This window comes from Salmo salar, chromosome ssa13 (assembly GCF_905237065.1).
Source record: "Salmo salar chromosome ssa13, Ssal_v3.1, whole genome shotgun sequence".
NCBI classification, from domain to species: Eukaryota; Metazoa; Chordata; class Actinopteri; order Salmoniformes; family Salmonidae; genus Salmo; species Salmo salar.
This window is the reverse complement of record NC_059454.1, coordinates 32,220,342-32,237,352: the sequence shown is the minus strand read 5'-3', so window position 1 is coordinate 32,237,352 and position 17,011 is coordinate 32,220,342. Positions and strand designations below refer to the sequence as shown.

Sequence of the window (17,011 nt, the reverse complement as noted above, 5' to 3'; positions counted from 1 at the left end):
CTTCATGTATAGTTGATCAGGCTGTTGATTGTGGTCTGTGGAATGTTGTCCCACTCCTATTCAATGGCGAAGTTCCTTGATATTGTCGGGAACTATAACACGCTATCGTACACATCGATCCAGAACATCCCAAACAGGCTTAGTGGGTGACATGTCTGGTGAGTATGTAGGCCACTAAAACAACGTTGGTTGTGGCATGTGGTTTTGAAATTATCTTCCAACTGCAAGCTCCCTCAACTTGAGACATCTGTGGTGTTGTGTGACAACATTTTAGTGGCCTTTTATTGTCCCTAGCCAGCACAAGGTGCACCTGTGTAAAGATCATTCTGTTTAATCAGCTTCTTGATATGCCAAACCTTTCAGGTGAGTGGATTATTTTGGCCACGGAGAAATGCTCACTAACAGGCATGTAAACAAATTTGTGCACACAATTTGAGAGAAATAAGCTTTTGTGGTTTTAGAATATTTCTGGGATCTTTCATTTCAGCTTATGAAACATGGGACCAGCAGTTTACATGTTGCTTTATATTTTTGTTCAGTATAGTTTTAGGATTTCTTGTGGTTTCTTCCTAATTGTTCCTATGTGGGGTGCTCTACATTTAGAAGATGAGCACCATCTTTTGAGCAGTTTCTTTGGGAGCTTATCTTGTGTTTGTGCATTGGGCTATTAAACCAGCCTGTTTTAGATGCCCAGCCAATGAATGTGTGAACACAAGCTGTCGCCCAACAAAGACCACCCGGTGAGCGCGGTGAGCGCGCTGAGCGGTGAGCGCGCTAGTTGGCAGCTCCGCTCGCTGAATGATTAGTGAGCCCTTCTAGTGCTTGAATGTAAGTGCCTAGTTTCTTGGGTTTTAATGGTGATGTTAAATGTGACTCTTCAAGGAAAAGTGATGGTGGCCAAAGTAAAATCTAGTGTATTTTTATCATTGCCGGACTTTGCTGCTCCACATTAGTTGTCAGTTCAGGTTATTTGTTCATGGACTGTTGCTGCCTGCTGGGTGTTTCATTGATGTTTGGTTCTATACTGTAATTCCATAATTGACAGAATTCTATGGATCTTTGCTGGATCTCCACTCAGCAGATGAGTTTTCTCACTTGGGTTGAAATCTGACATGAAGAGACCCCACATGACTTTCCAGTCTAGGTGGCATTGTTGTTCCCCACAGGAGGGAGGAACACTTTACTACGACATAGGCCTACTTTTGTATTTTGGCAAATCCTTTTACATGTTGCCTTTTTATATTTTTGTTCAATATATATTAATTTGGGGGCATGTCAAACACATGAAACATTCATGGACATTTAGCTAGCTTACTATTGCTAGCTAGTTTGTCCTGGTAGATGAACATTGGGTTGTTATTTTAACTGAAATGTATTATGGTCCTTTTTTGTTGTTGTTGCTGAATCTGTAGAATTCTGACCCATGTCTGGGCATCGAACATCAAGCTGCACATCTAGCCATCCTGTTTTGAGCCAATTTATTTGAACAGTCTGTTTTTATATATGCTATTGCAAAAAATATAATTTGACGGTTATAGTTAGGCTCTCCATTAGACAACGCAAAAAAAATGATCATTAGTTTGTTACTGTAGGCTATATGTAAAAACAAAACCACAACACCTCAATTTACCATCAAATGCATTCATATTTTAAGGCAGGTCTTTAGAATCATATATATATATATATATATATATATATATATATATATATATAATCTGTGCTTAATAGCCTATGGCTATGCTTCCACAAGTGCTCACATGTAGAACATATTGAATAGCGGCTGTAATGCTCTACAAAACAAATATATTTTGAAAAATAGAGCCCATGCCGTAATTATATATTTTTTGCAAATGTATGTTTTAGAAATCGTAGAACCTGTTCTTTCCGATATGTTATGAAATCAAAACGTCTTAACCTGCCTGAAGGATGATTTGGAAAAAGTAGCTTTTTTGGTGAGCTCTGTTCCCTTTGTGATTTACCTGCACTGCAGTCTCTTCACAAGGGAATTAATAATATTCTCACCCATCAGACTATAGTCAATGTAATCTTGTCTTTAGGCTACATCTATTATTATAGGCCTATGTGTGAAATTAGTTTTGATATAGTTTAGGTGTAGACAACTTGTGAAGGAAGAGCATGGGGGAAATAACATGTCCTCATAAAAACTCTAAACAGTGTGTTGAATAGGACTGGTGTTTAAAATGTTAAATTCATGACCTCAAAATAATGCTCTCTGACTTTAGTTGCTGTAGTTATCTAGCATTAATCTCTCTTCGTTCATCTTTCAAATACCCACGTGGGGTCGTATGCTCCTGAAAACCAATGAGTAGATGGGAGAAGCGGGACTTGCAGCGCTTCAAGTGTCTCACCTAGATCCAAGTTCTGTTTTAGTGCTTGGCTACGCAGACACTCGGTCACACGTGTGACTGGTGTGGCTGAAATGATGTCTACATTTTATTTTGTAACGCTCGCAAACGCAATGTGTCCGGTGAGGTTTGCATGTTAGCCTCTGTCTGGTACATTTGATATGATTATTTGTTTCATCGGTTGAAACTAAAATTGGCTTCTAGTTTAGTTTCCATATATTTACTAATGTATAGTTGATAGCCTCTGTCTGGTATATTTCTACATTGCTTTGTGTATCATCTTGTAGTGGTTTACCGCAGTATGGAATTTGGCATTATGTATGTTTGTTTGAGAAACAGAACAGCTCAGATGACACTTGTTGGTGCTAATGGTGGTTCTCCTTGGAAGAACATAAGCCTACACGCATTCTACTGTGTCTTGTTTCAACCCTCTCTCATAGCTGCTGTTTGTGTGACGAAAACTATCAACTAGTGATAGAAACTCACTTAATTGACCACTGTTGTCAGGAGATCTGAGAGAGGCTCCTGTGAAAGGCAATCAGGCTAGCTGTGTTACCTCTTTCCCACCACTCCTCTTCTCACCTGTCTCCCCTTCGCCTTCCTCTCCCCCAGTCATCCTGACAGATGAGGAGGTGCAGAGGAAGAAGGATCTGATCCAGAAGAGGAAGGAGGAGGAGGCGGCGCGGGAGGCCCTGAGACCAAGGCTGAATGACGAGCAGAGCCAGGTCATCGCGTCATTGGTGGAGGCACACCACAAGACCTACGACGACTCCTACTCCGACTTCTCACGCTTTAGGGTCTGTACTGATCGAAATATGCTTAGCCACTCACGTTCTCACTTTTTTTGCTGTATATATTTTATTGCGATATGAAATCACAGCTATTGCATGACATGCATTTAATGTTTTACCATTTTCAATTCAAGTGATTCTGGGTCTGTTGTTTTGTCAATCACTCCCATGTGCACTTCACAAGATAGACACAATGTGTTTTTGCTATATGTTAAATGCATGTGTTGTGTGTTTGCAGCCCCCGGTGCGAGGGGGCCCAGTAACACGCAGTGCCAGTCGTGCAGCCTCCCTTCACTCGCTGTCAGATGCCTCCTCAGACTCCTTCAACCACTCACCAGGTGAGGGGGACATGCGCAGGCACACAGTATACATGCACCACAATCACATGTTCCATTAACATGATGAGCAAGACTACTCTTGTCGTCATTGACAAGTCTCTCCAAATGTCTTGAGTCAAGTAAAGTATTCATCCCTTTTGTTGAGGCAAGCCTAAATAAGTTCAGGAGTAAAAATGTGCTTAACAAGTCACATAATAAGTTCCATGGACTCTGTGCAATAATAGTGTTTTTATAACTACCTATTCTCTGTACCCCACACATACAATTATCTGTAAGGTCCCTCAGTCGAGCAATGCATTTCAAACACAGATTCAACCACAAAGACCAGGGAAAGAAGGGCACCTATTGGTAGAAGGGTAAAATAAAAAATCTGACATTGAATATCTCTTTGAGCATGGTGAAGTTATTACTTATACTTTAATGTATCAACACACCCAGACACTACAAAGATACCGGGGTCCTTCCTAACTCAGTTGCCAGAGAGGAAGGAAACCACTCAGGGATTTCACCATGAGGTCAATGGTGACTTTAAAACAGAGTTTAATGGGTGTGATAGGAGAAAACTGAGGATGGATAGTTACTTACACAATACTAACCTAAATGACAGAGTGAAAAGAAGGAAGCCTGTACAGAATACAGATATTCCAAAACTTGCTTTCTGTTTGCAATAAGGCACTAAATGTGGCAAAGAAATTCACTATGTCCTGAATATAAATTGTTTAGGGCAAATCCAACACAACACATCCCTGAGTACCATTCTTCATATTTTCAAGCATGGTGGTGGCTGCATCATGTTATGGGTATTCTTGTCATCGGCAAAGACTAAGGAGTTTTTTAGGATATAAATAAACTGAATAGAGCTAAGCACAGGAAAAATCCTAAAGGGAAAACCTTGTTGTCTGCTTTCCAAACAGAGGCTTCTGTCCATTAAGGTGACATTACCTTTCAGCAGGACAATATCCTAAAACACAAGGCCAAGTCTACACTGGAGTTCCTTACCAAGATGACGTTGAATGTTCCTGAGTGGCCTAGTTACAGTTTTGACAAATCGGCTTGAAGATCTATGCATAGACTTGAAAATGGCTGTCTAGCAATGATCAACAACCAACTTGAGGGCGCTTGAAGAATTTTAATGAAAGAAATGTGCAAATATTGCACATTCCAGGTGTACAAAGCTCTAAGAGACTTACCCAGAATGACTCACAGCTGTAATTGCTGCCAAAGGTGATTGTACCATGTATTGACTCAGGGTGGTGAATACTTATGTAAATTAGATTTCTCTATATACTTTTCATAACATTTGGTCAAATTCATATTAAAAAAAATCCAGCTGTAACACAAAATTGGTATCAGTCTAGGGGTATGATTACTGTTACTGCAGTAGGCTATAGGCCTATTTCAATCATATTGAAATACATTTAATGTTCAATAAATTGAGTTCTGTTTTGTTACTTGTATGTTACTGTCTGTAAATTGTCTGAATATATTTCATAATGTATAGCCTTTAATGTGCGGTAAGCATTAGAATTGTATTGAATAAGCATTAGAGTAAGCTGCCTCAATATTTGCAGCCGTAGGTGGTAATATCTCTCTGGGAGCTGATCCGTTGTAGGTAATGTGAGTAATACTAATGTTAAGATGAGATTTGAATTGAGAAAGATGATCTGAGAGAAGCACTGCCTTTTCTTTCGATCTAATCAGTATCGACACATGCTCCAACGACGCATTTGTAGTGTCTGTTCTCTTTGCGTGGTGTTTTGGGAAACGCGTGTTATATCTTCGGCTGTTGTAGGAAAGATGTGTCGTTAAAGCTCTCATAAGCCTAAGTTACATCGCTTTCGGGAAACTGGGCCCTGGAAGAGTTGAATGGCCTTTTGTACCATTTCATTGTAAACCTTTTGCTTCCTTTAGCAACCATTTATTGCCACTGACATCTCTCCCTCGCTCACATTCCCCATGATCTCTTACATTTATCCTTTCTCTTTATTATTGAACACCTCTCTTTCTACCATCTCCATTAAACACCTTTATTCTCTCTCCCTGTGTAGAGTCAGTGGACACCAAGCTGATGAAATTCAGCAGTCTGTTGATGATGTACCAGGACAGTGCAGGCAGCCCAGACTCCAGTGAGGACGATGGCTCCAAGCTCTCCATGTTACCCCACCTGGCTGACCTGGTCAGTTACAGCATCCAGAAGGTCATCGGCTTCGCTAAGATGATCCCTGGCTTCAGGTGGGACTCTTTGCATATCATGTGCCTTCTCTGGTCTGGGGTCAGTTGTACATTTTGCCCACTAATGGTTAAGGTTAGGATTGTACGTAGTAGAAAATTCACCCCGGAGCCCTACAATTGTACATTAAAGGGATTGTGTAGGACCTACACAAATGATTGCTCCACCATATTCTTTATCTTTAATTAGGCAATTACACAACATGTTGATCTGGAGGTGGATGTCTGTCAGGCTCCTTCTGTCCATTAAGCCGGTAGTAGTTATTTCTGTGGGTGGACGACTTCATTAATTGCATAGCTACAAGCTTTGGTACAGTGTTATTGTGTGTGTGTGTGTGTGTGTGTGTGTGTGTGTGTGTAAGGCATTTGATAAACACTTAGGGCCTCCGGCGGGTACTGCTCAGTGCTCTTCCTGGAATACGCTGGAACAGAGTGATTGCATCACATGACGTGTTCAGTTAAGGTTCCCAATCCGTCCCCAGATGTATGCAGTCAGTGAACATGTTGTACAGAACATGCCATGAATACATATTCACAACAAGTTGTTTCATGTTTAACATGTGGTTCCAACAAAGCAGTAATGATGTCCTCGGCATGGGGAAGGGTGTGCCAGACAAATGTAACATTCATAGACTCACTAGTAGAGTTGATTTACTGCAGGAATGAATCCTCATTCTCAAAATGACTAAATGCGGAAAGGCCAAAGTCAAATATGCGTAGGGAAGTGGTAAACTCTCGTACTGTGGAAAATTGTACATTTTACTGACCTGCGTTTGAGTCATTCCTGCACCCTCTCCCCAATAGTTGATCTCCATGAACTATCAAAGCCTATGCGCCGTGCTTACAGTACTTATTTGAACTTCGGTCTCAGAAAGCATTCAGGGAAATGGCTGAAACCTGTATTTGTGATGAAGGGTTAGATCACAGGTGTAAATGGATCTCTCTCGCCAGTCATATCAGTCGGGGTTGCATGTATTCAGGATTCCCATTCAGTTACAGGATCTGTTTAGAATGACCTGGCTGGCTGTGTGTTTGCCTGGCAGCCTTTGTTAGTGTGGCTCTGTGGCTCATGACTCAGTCGTTGGCAGGGAGACTGCCTGTTCCCCAGCAGTCAGGTGCTGTACGGGCACAGCGGATCAAGATTCCCAGTAATTAGGTGTGCGTGTTGAAAGCAAAACAACTTAAGAAATTGGACATACCTTTTCTTATTATTTACCTTTGCTGGCACCTGTAGCACCAAAACAACTGTAAAAGCTACCAGTCTTCAGGTTGCTAGGAAAAAGTTGTATTACTACTTATACTTTTCGCACAACAACGTTTGCATATATCCCAATGTATTTAAATGGCTATAGGTTTGAATGGGAAAAATTCTGCTCGCTTCTAGTGACTAGTCTTCAACCATTTAAGCTAGAAACGCCATTCAAACTTTCAAATGTGCGAAACATTCTGGAATAATGTGCTTGTATACAGATTTTTATAACCATGTAACCATTTGTTTCACATGTACAGACTGACTCAATTTAGTTTGTGGAAAGACTGACACTTTTTTAACTATAACCATTTTAAATTTGCATAAGCCCCATATACTTTAAAGGCAACATTTGGATTCGCCACCGATCTCAGTCCTCTTTAAAGTGAACTCTGGGGGGAAAAAAGAATCTGCTCTTGATTTTGAATGAGGACTCAACTCTTTTGCCACTTAATTTAACCTATTTTGTGGTCTGAGTCCTCTTTGCATTCACATTGCTATGATTAGAAAGGGACCAATGTCTTTTTTTTTTAATTCTGTCAATGCACTGGGTCTTTACAAAGTGCAGGACAAGCCATTCCATCAGAACGTGTTATCGGACAGCTACATATAACACTTGCATTTTGGAAGCTAATAGATTGTATTATTTTAAAAGTTGAGACATAATAGTTGTAATTGGAAGATATTATTGTAATGTAAATATTATTGTTAACCGACTACATAGCAGATTAAATAATGCTGTAATTGAAAAATGTAAACCCAATGTAGGCTACTGCAACTTTAAATGCTAGAATAGATTTTGTAAAAACACACATGGCTTATGATGCTAATACTATTCACTCAAGCTTACTAAATTAGCCTGCTATAATATCTCCACACCTACAAACCACCACAAAATAGCTCACTATAACCAGAGAAGAAGAGGCAAAGTGACAATCTGTCTGTGTGAAAATACAAGGTTAACCAATGGAACTGGGGATTTTTTGTATGGAGGTTAATGGGAAACATAAAATTGAATTGCTAATTTGCTATGCAAGGTTTATTTGATCGAATAGAATTTTAGGTTTTTGTGAATGTGCGCACGTGGTACGGCAACTTTGAGACAAACTACTTTATCACGGAGTTGTGCATGTTGTTCACGTGTGTATCTGCCCTCTCATTGGCTAGAATGTTCCCGACTAATCCTACCGTCTCCCACCTGCCTTCCGCCTTTGCAGACGTATTCCCATAGTTAGAGCAGTCAGTCCAGTATCTTGTTAGTATATAGATAATCTTTGCCAATACTAACCAGTTGGCCTATGAAAACCATATTACTACTGCAGTCACAACCACTACAGTGCGACCATTTTACTTGCATATGTGCCTAAATATTTTGGTGTTAGACCTGGTATTTAAATTTTGGAGCACCAGTGTGCTGAGAAAAATGAAGGATTCTAGCTTTATTACCTCGAATATTTTCATTGTGCTCCTAAATTTCTTGGTGTGTGCCTCCATTTTCCGTCTACCACTACTACCACTACTCTTTCACAACCATATACTTCAAGACTAGCAAGTACACACATTTACCTCAGGTAATGTCATTTTCTAGTTTGGTATTAACCTTGGTACGGGTGTGTGAATATGGATGGGGAGAGATGTGGGTGGAGGGGTAGAACAGCATGCCCCTGTGTGCTCATGCTCAAAAGAAAACAGTGGAATGCCGTCGTCCTGGTAACCATATGCATTGTACATCTTGTCCTTCCTGTTTCTCTCGTCCCCTAGAACATTCTAGAGAACAGTGCTGATTCACTCATCCTGTCAGAAGACACGTCTGTGGGTACAAAAAATAAAAATGAGAATGAGATGGAAATTTTGTTTTCTTCAGACAATCCTGCAATTCCAGTTTCAAGGATAAGAACTACTTTTTTTTGTTAGGAAGTAAAAGAAAGGCATTGTCCAATGGACTCCAAGATTCCAGCCTAGGTATGGTGTTATGCTGATTCCCTCATATTTTGGTACCAATGGAACTCAGTCTTTAAATCTCTGCCCTCAAATCTGGACTGAATCGCACAATGGGAGAAACAGGTTCCTATTGCCTCAATTCTTCAGCTGGTGTAATAGAAGCTGATAAGAGGCCCTCTGTGTGATGTGATGATGGGTAAGGGCACCCTGTCACACTGCATGTTTGGCTCAGTACATGTTATTGTGTTTCCAGAGGGCTGACTGCTGAGGACCAGATCGCCCTGCTCAAGTCAAGTGCCATCGAGATCATTATGCTACGCTCCAACCAGTCTTTCAACCTAGAGGACATGTCCTGGAGCTGTGGTGGTAGCCCTGACTTCAAGTACTGCGTCAACGACGTCACCAAGGGTGAGACACAGAGGCGCACGCACAGACATGCATATGTTGAGTGCTGTGAAAAAGTATTTGCCCCCTTCCTGATTTCTTATTTTTTTGCACATTTGTCACACTTAAATGTTTCAGATCATCAAACACATTTTAATATTACACAAAGATAACACAAAATGCAGTTTTTAAGTGATGCTTTTATTTATTAATGGAAAAAAGCTATCCGAACCTTCATGGCCCTATGTGAAAAAGTCACATTGGAGGGTTTTTGAGCATGAACCACCTTTTTAAGGTCACGCCACAGCATCTCAATCGGATTCAAGTCCTGACTTTGACTACGCCACTCCAGAACATAATTTTTTATTTTATTTTATGCCATTCAGAGGTGGACTTGCTGGTGTGTTTTGGATCATTGTCCTGCTGCAGAACCCAAGTGCGCTTCAGCTTGAGGTCACGAACTGATGGCCGGACATTCTCCTTCAGGATTTTTTGGTAGAGAGCAGAATTCATGGTTCCATCAATCACAGCAAGTCGTCCAGGTCCTGAAGCAGCAAAGCAGTCCCAGACCATCACACTACCACCACCATATGACTGTTGGTATGATGTTCTTTTTCTGAAGTGCTGTGTTACTTTTACGCCAGATGTAACGGGACGCGCACCTTCCAAAAGTTCAACTTTTGTCTCGTGTGTCCACAGAATATTTTCCCAAAAGTCTTGGGGATCATCAAGATGTTTTTTGCCAAAAGTGAGACGAGCCTTTATGTTCTTTTTGGTCAGCAGTGGTTTTCGCCTTGGAACTCTGCCATGGATGCCATTTTTGCCCAGTCTCTTTCTTATGGTTGAGTCATGAACACTGACCTTAACTGAGGCAAGTAAGGCCTGCAGTTCTTTTAGATGTTGTTGTGGGTTCTTTTGTGACCTCTTGGATGAGTCGTCGATGCGCTCTTAGGGTAAGTTTGGTAGGCCGGCCACTCCTGGAAAGGTTCACCACTGTTCCAAATTTTCTCCATTTGTGGATAATGGCTCTCACCGGGGTTCGCTGGAGTCCCAAAGCTTTAGAAATGGCTTTGTAACCCTTTCCAGACTGATAGATGTCAATTACTTTGCTTCTCATCTGTTCCTGAATTTCTTTGGATCGCAGCATGATGTCTTGCTTTTTGAGATCTTTTGGCCTACTTCACTTTGTCAGACAGGTTCTATTTAAGTGATTTCTTGATTCAACAGGTCTGGCAGTAATCAGCTAGTGAAATTGAACTCAGCTTTCAAAGAAATGTGATTAACCACAGTAAATTCATGATTTAACAAGAGGGGGAATTACTTTGTCACATAGGGCCATGAAGGTTCGGATAGCTTTTTTCCTTTAATAAATAAAATTATCGCTTAACTGCATTTTGTGTTTACTTGGGTTATTTTTGTGTAATACTAACATTTGTTTGATCTGACACATTTAAGTGTGACAAATGTGCAAAAAAATAAGAAATCAGGAAGGTGGCAAATACTTTTTCACAGCACTGTAGATACAGTTGAAGTCTTTGTGACATCAGCTGATGTAAGAAGGGATTTATAAATAAATGTGATTGAAGTCGGAAGTTTACATACACCTTAGCCAAATACTTTTAAACTCAGTTTTTCACAATTCCTGACATTTAATCTTAGTAAAAATTCCCTGTCTTAGGTCACTTAGGATCACCACTTTATTTTAAGAATGTGAAATATCAGAATAATAGTAGAGAATTATTTATTTCAGCTTTTATTTCTTTCATCACATTCCCAATGGGTCAGAAGTTTACATACACTCAAATAGTATTTGGTAGCATTGCCTTTAAATTGTTTAACTTGGGTCAAACGTTTCGGGTAGCCTTCCACAAGCTTCCCACAATAAGTTGGGTGAATTTTGGCCCATTCCTCCTGACAGAGCTGGTGTAACGGAGTCAGGTTTGTAGGCCTCCTTGCTCGCACACGCTTTTTCAGTTCTGCCCACAAATGTTCTATAGGACTGAGGTCAGGGCTTTGTATTGGCCACTCCAATACCTTGACTTTGTTGTCCTTAAGCAATTTAGCCACAACTTTGGAAGTATGCTTGGGGTCATTGTCCATTTGGAAGACCCATTTGCGACCAAGCTTTAACTTCCTGACTGATGTCTTGAGATGTTGCTTCAATATATCCACATCATTTTCGTCCTCATGATGCCATCTATTTTGTGAAGTGCACCAGTCCCTCCTGCAGCAAAGCACACCCACAAAATGATGCTGCCACCCCCGTGCTTCACGGTTGGGATGGTGTTCTTCGGCTTGCAAGCGTCCCCCCTTTTCCTCCAAACATAACGATGGTCATTTTGGCCAAACAGTTCTATTTTTGTTTCTTCAGACCAGAGGACATTTCTCCAAAAAGTACAATCTTCGTCCCCATGTGCAGTTGCAAACCGTAGTCTGGCTTTTTTATGGCGGTTTTGGAGCAGTGGCTTCTTCCTTACTGAGCGGCCTTTCAGGTTATGTTGAAAGATGGGACTCTTTTTACTGTGGATATAAATACTTTTGTACCTGTTTCCTCCAGCATCTTCACAAGGTCCTTTGCTGTTGTTCTGGGATTGATTTTGCACTTTTCGCACCAAAGTACATTCATCTCTGAGCGGTATGCCGGCTACATGGTCCCATGGTGTTTATACTTGCGTACTATTGTTTGTACAGATGAACGTGGTACCTTCAGGCGTTTGGAAATTGTTCCCAAGGATGAACCAGACTTGTGGAGGTCAAATTTTTTTTCTGAGGTCTTGGCTGATTTCTTTTTTCCATGATGTCAAGCAAAGAGGCACTGAGTTTGAAGGTAGGCCTTGAAATACATCTACAGGTACACCTCCAATTGACTCATGATGTCAAATAGCATATCAGAGGCTTCTAAAGCTATGACATCATTCTCTGGAATTTTCAAAGCTGTTTAAAGGCACAGTCAACTTAGTTTGTAAACTTCTGACATGCTGGAATTGGTATACAGTGAAAGAATCTGTCTGTAAACAATTGTTGGAAAAAATACTTGTCTTGCACAAAGTAGATGTCCTGACCGACTTGCCAAAACTATAGTTTGTTAACAAGAAATTTGTGGAGTGGTTGAAAAATGATTTTGAATGTCTGCAACCTAAGTGCATGTAAACTTCCGACTTCAAGTGTGTGTGTGTGTGTGTGTGTGTGTGTGTACACACACTCTTCACACTACATAAAGTGCCTTCAGAAAGTATTCATACCCCTTGACTTATTCCACATTTTGTTAGTTGGAATTCAAATTTGATTAAATTGATTTTTATTTTTTTTCTCACCTATCTACACACAATGCCGAATAATGACAAAGTTGCAAACATGTTTTTAGACATTTGCACATTTATAACAACAACAAAAAATACAGATCTTTTTTATTTAACCTTTATTTAACTAGGCAAGTCCGTTATTAAGAACACATTCTTATTTACAATAATGGCCTACTAAAAGACAAAAGGCCTCCTGTGGGGCGGGCGCTGGGATTATAAAATAAATGCAATATAAATATAGGACAAAACACACATCACAACAAGTGAGACAAAACTACATAAAGAGAGACCTAAGACAACAACACAGCATGGTAGCAACACAAAATGGTAGCAGCATCGGAGCGACAGCGTAGCCTAGTGGTTAGAGCGTTGGACTAATAACCGCAAGGTTGCAAGTTCGAATCCCCGAGCTGACAAGGTACAAATCTGTCGTTCTGCCCCTGAACAAGGCAGTTAAGCCACTAGGCTGTCATTGAAAATAAGAATTTGTTCATGACTTGCCAGGTTAAATAAAGGTCTTTTTTATTTTTTATTATTATTTTTTTATTTTTTTATTTTATTAAATCAAACATGGTACAAATATTATTGGGCACAGACAACAGCACAAAGGGCAAGAAGTTAGAGACAACAATACATCACGCAGTACCAGTCAAGTTTGGACACACCTACTTATTCAAGGGTTTTTCATTATTTTTCCTTTTTTCTACATTGTAGAAAACAAATCAGAATATATTTTATATTTGAGATTCTTCAAATGTGGCCACTCTTTACCTTGGTGACAGCTTTGCACACGCATACAGCCAAAACAACTCTGGAATGGCTTCAAAACAAGAAAATGAAAATCCTTGAGTGGCCCAGCCAAAGCCGAGACTTGAATCCCATTTGAAAGTCTATGGAAAGACTTGGAGATTGCTGTTCACCGCCGTTCCCCATTTAACTTAACGGAGCTTGAGAAAATCTGCAAGGAAGAATAGGAGAAAATCCTAAAGCTGATGAATGCATACCCAAGGCGAATCAAAGCGGTAATAGCTGCCCAAGATGCTCTTACAAAGTATTGACACACGGTATGAATATGCCTACTTATCTAAATTAGATTCCTGCATTCATTTTTCTAAAAACATGTTTTCACTTTGTCGTCATGTGGTATTGTGTGTAGATGGTTGCATATTTCATCGTGTTTTTTTTCAGGCTGTAACACAACAAAATGTGGAATAAGTCAAGAGATATGAATACTTTCTGAAGGCACTGTAGTTCAATCACTATGTCAAACCACATGAACACACACTTACCCCCTGTCTGCCGCTCCCTGTAGCGGGTCACACTCTGGACCTGTTGGAGCCGCTAGTGAAGTTCCAGGTGGGCCTGAAGAAACTCAGCCTCCATGAGGAGGAACACGTGCTGCTCATGGCCATCTGCCTGCTGTCTCCAGGTATCTACCTGACCGCTGCCATCTGTGCTTGTTCGTATATGCGTTACATGTGTTTTACGTGTGTGTGTGTGTGTGTGTGTGTGTGTGTGTGTGTGTGTGTGTGTGTGCACGCACACAAGTTGAGCATGTGCTTGGTTATACTCTGAGTGTACAAAGCATTAGGAACACCTGCTGACCAGGTGAAAGCTATGATCCCTTATTGATGTCACCTGTTAAATCCACTTCAATCAGTGTAGGTGAAGGGGAGGAGACAGGTTGAAGAAGGATTTTTGAGACATGGATTGTGTATGTGGTGAATGGGTAAGACAAAATATTTAAGTGACTTTGAAAGGGGTATTTTTATTTTTATTTAACCTTTATGTAACAAGAACAAATTCTTATTTACAATGACGACCTACCCCGGGCAAACCCAGACAATGCTGGGCCAATTGTGCGCAGCCCTATGGGACTTCGCATCACGGCCGGTTGTGATGCTGCCTGGAATCGAACCAGGGTCTGAGGTGACGCCACTAGCATTGAGATGCAGTGCCTTAGACCACTGTGGCACTCGGGAGCCCCAATGGTAGTAGGTGTCAGGTGCACCGGTTTGAGTGTGTCAAGAACTGCAATGCTGCTGGGTTTTTCACATTCCACAGTGTCCCGTGTGTATCAAGAATAGTCCACCACCCAAAGGACATCCAGCCAACTTGACACAACTGTTGGAAGCATTGGAGTCATCCAACATGGGCCAGCATCCCTGTGGAACGCTTTCGACACCTTGTAGAGTCCATGCCCCGATAAATTGAGGCTGTTCTGAGTGCAAAAGTGTGTGCAACTCAATTTTAGAAAGGTGTTCCTAGGGTTTTGCACACTATATCTTTGTGTGCATTCCCATCTCTTCTTCACTCCTTTTGACAGCCTCTCCCTCCTCCCCTCGATGTAGATCGTCCAGGGGTGCAGGACCACGCTAAGATCGAGGTTCTCCAGGACAGTCTGTCGGAGGTGCTCCAGGCCTACATCAGGGTGAACCACCCGGGAGGACGGCTGCTCTACGCCAGGATGATCCAGAAGCTGGCCGACCTGCGCAGCCTCAACGAGGAGCACTCCAAACAGTACCGCTCGCTGTCCTTCCAGCCCGAGCACAGCATGCAGCTCACCCCGCTGGTGCTGGAGGTGTTTGGGAGCGAGGTGTCCTAGCAGCCACGCCGACCCACACCACCACCCCTCTGGTTGGAAGAGATGGACAGACGATCCCTCCCGTGAGGACCCCCGGGAGTTAATTTGTTGAGTTGCTGCTGGATAGAGGGCTCAGCGATGGGGTTGATGGAAGGGTCTCTGTGGGGGAATAGCGGAATGGACCGGAAAGTCACACTGTCACAAAGGTTTTCGGGGGTTAATCAGGGTATTATGGGTAAATGGAGGAGGAAGGGGCTTCGATAAGGTTGTAATTTCCCGTTCATAAGAAAAAGGGAATTTCGAATATATTGTATTTATAACTAAACTATAAATACACAGTACCAGTCAAAAGTTTGGATACACCTACTCATTCGAAGGTTTTTCTTTATTTTTACTATTTTCTACATTGTAGAACAATAGTGAATACATCAAAACTATGAAATAACACATATGGAATCATGTACTAACCCAAAAAATGTTAAACAAATAAAAAATATATTTTATTCTTTAGATTCTTCCAAGTAGTCGGGTGACCCTTTGCCTTGATGACAGCTTTGCACACTCTTGGCATTCTCTCAACCAGCCTCACCTGGAATGCTTTTCCAGCTGTCTTGAAAGAGTTCCCACATATACTGAGCACTTGTTGGCTGCTTTTCCTTCACTCTGCGGTTCAACTCATCCCAAACCATCTCAATTGGGTTGAGGTCGGGTGATTGGGGATCTGATCCAGCATTCATCACTCTCCTTGTTGGTCAAATAGCCCTTACACAGCCTGGAGGTTGGTTTGTCATTGTCCTGTTGAATAACAAATGATAGTCCTATTAAGTGGAACCAGATGGGATGGCGTATCACTGCTGGTTAAGTGTGTCTTGACTTCTAAATAAATCACGACAGTGTCACCAGCAAAAGACCCCCACTCTATCACACCACCTCCTCCATGCTTCACGGTGGGAACTACACATGCGGAGATCACCTACTCTGCGTCTCACAAAGACACGGAGGTTGGAACCAAAAATCTCAAATTTGGACTCATCAGACCAAAGGACAAACTTCCACTGGTCTAATGTCCGTTGCTCGTGTTTCTTGGCCCAAGCAAGTCTCTTCTTCTTATTGGTGTCTTTTTAGTAGTGGTTTCTTTGCAGCAATTTGACCATGGGGGCCTGATTAAGGCAGTCTCCCCTGAACAGTTGATGTTGAGAAGTCTGTTACTTGAACTCCGTGAAGCATTTATTTGGGATGCAAATGAAGGTACAGTTAACTCTAATGAACTTATCCTCTGCAGCAGAGGTAACTCTGAGTCTTCCCTTCCTGTGGCAGTTCTCATGAGAGCCAGTTTCATCATAGTGCTTGATGGTTTTTGTGACTGCGCTTGAAGAAACTTTTAAAAGTTCTTAATGTTTTGGATTGACTAACCTTCATGTCTTAAAGTAATGATGGACTGTCGTTTCTCTTTGCTTATTTGAGCTGTTATTGCCATAATATGGACTTAGCCCTATTTGGTAAAAGACCATCTTCTGTGTACCACCCCTACCTTGTCTCAACACAGCTGATTGGCTCAAACGCATTAAGAAGGAAAGGAATTTCACAAATTTACTTTTAACAAAGCACACCTGTTAATTGAAATGCATTTCAGGTGACTACCTCATGAAGCTGGTTGAGAGAATGCCAAGAGTGTGCAAGCTGTCATCAAGGCAAAGGTTGGCCACTTTGCAGAATCTCAAATTGAAAATATATTTGTATTTGTTTTACACTTTTTTGGTTACTACATGATTCCATATGTGTTATTTCATAGTTTTGATGTGTTCACTATTATTCTACAATGTAGAA

At 41.2% G+C, this 17,011-nt stretch overlaps 1 protein-coding gene across 4 annotated transcripts in view; it reads left to right on the top strand.

Moving 5' to 3' along the window:
- LOC106566896 (vitamin D3 receptor A) overlaps positions 1-15,664 on the top strand; it is a 109,426-nt gene extending 93,762 nt beyond the window's left edge. For 2 of the 4 annotated variants that reach the window (XM_014135458.2, XM_014135460.2), the window contains 6 exons: positions 2,979-3,163; positions 3,396-3,495; positions 5,544-5,727; positions 9,168-9,322; positions 13,913-14,029; positions 14,952-15,664. In XM_014135458.2, the coding sequence (XP_013990933.1) occupies positions 2,979-3,163; positions 3,396-3,495; positions 5,544-5,727; positions 9,168-9,322; positions 13,913-14,029; positions 14,952-15,205 (995 nt within the window). In that variant the 3' untranslated portion in view covers positions 15,206-15,664. The remainder of the gene's footprint in view (positions 1-2,978; positions 3,164-3,395; positions 3,496-5,543; positions 5,728-9,167; positions 9,323-13,912; positions 14,030-14,951) is intronic. The other 2 variants (XM_014135457.2, XM_014135459.2) reach the window with 1 other exon arrangement.
- Positions 15,665-17,011: the final 1,347 nt, after the last annotated feature.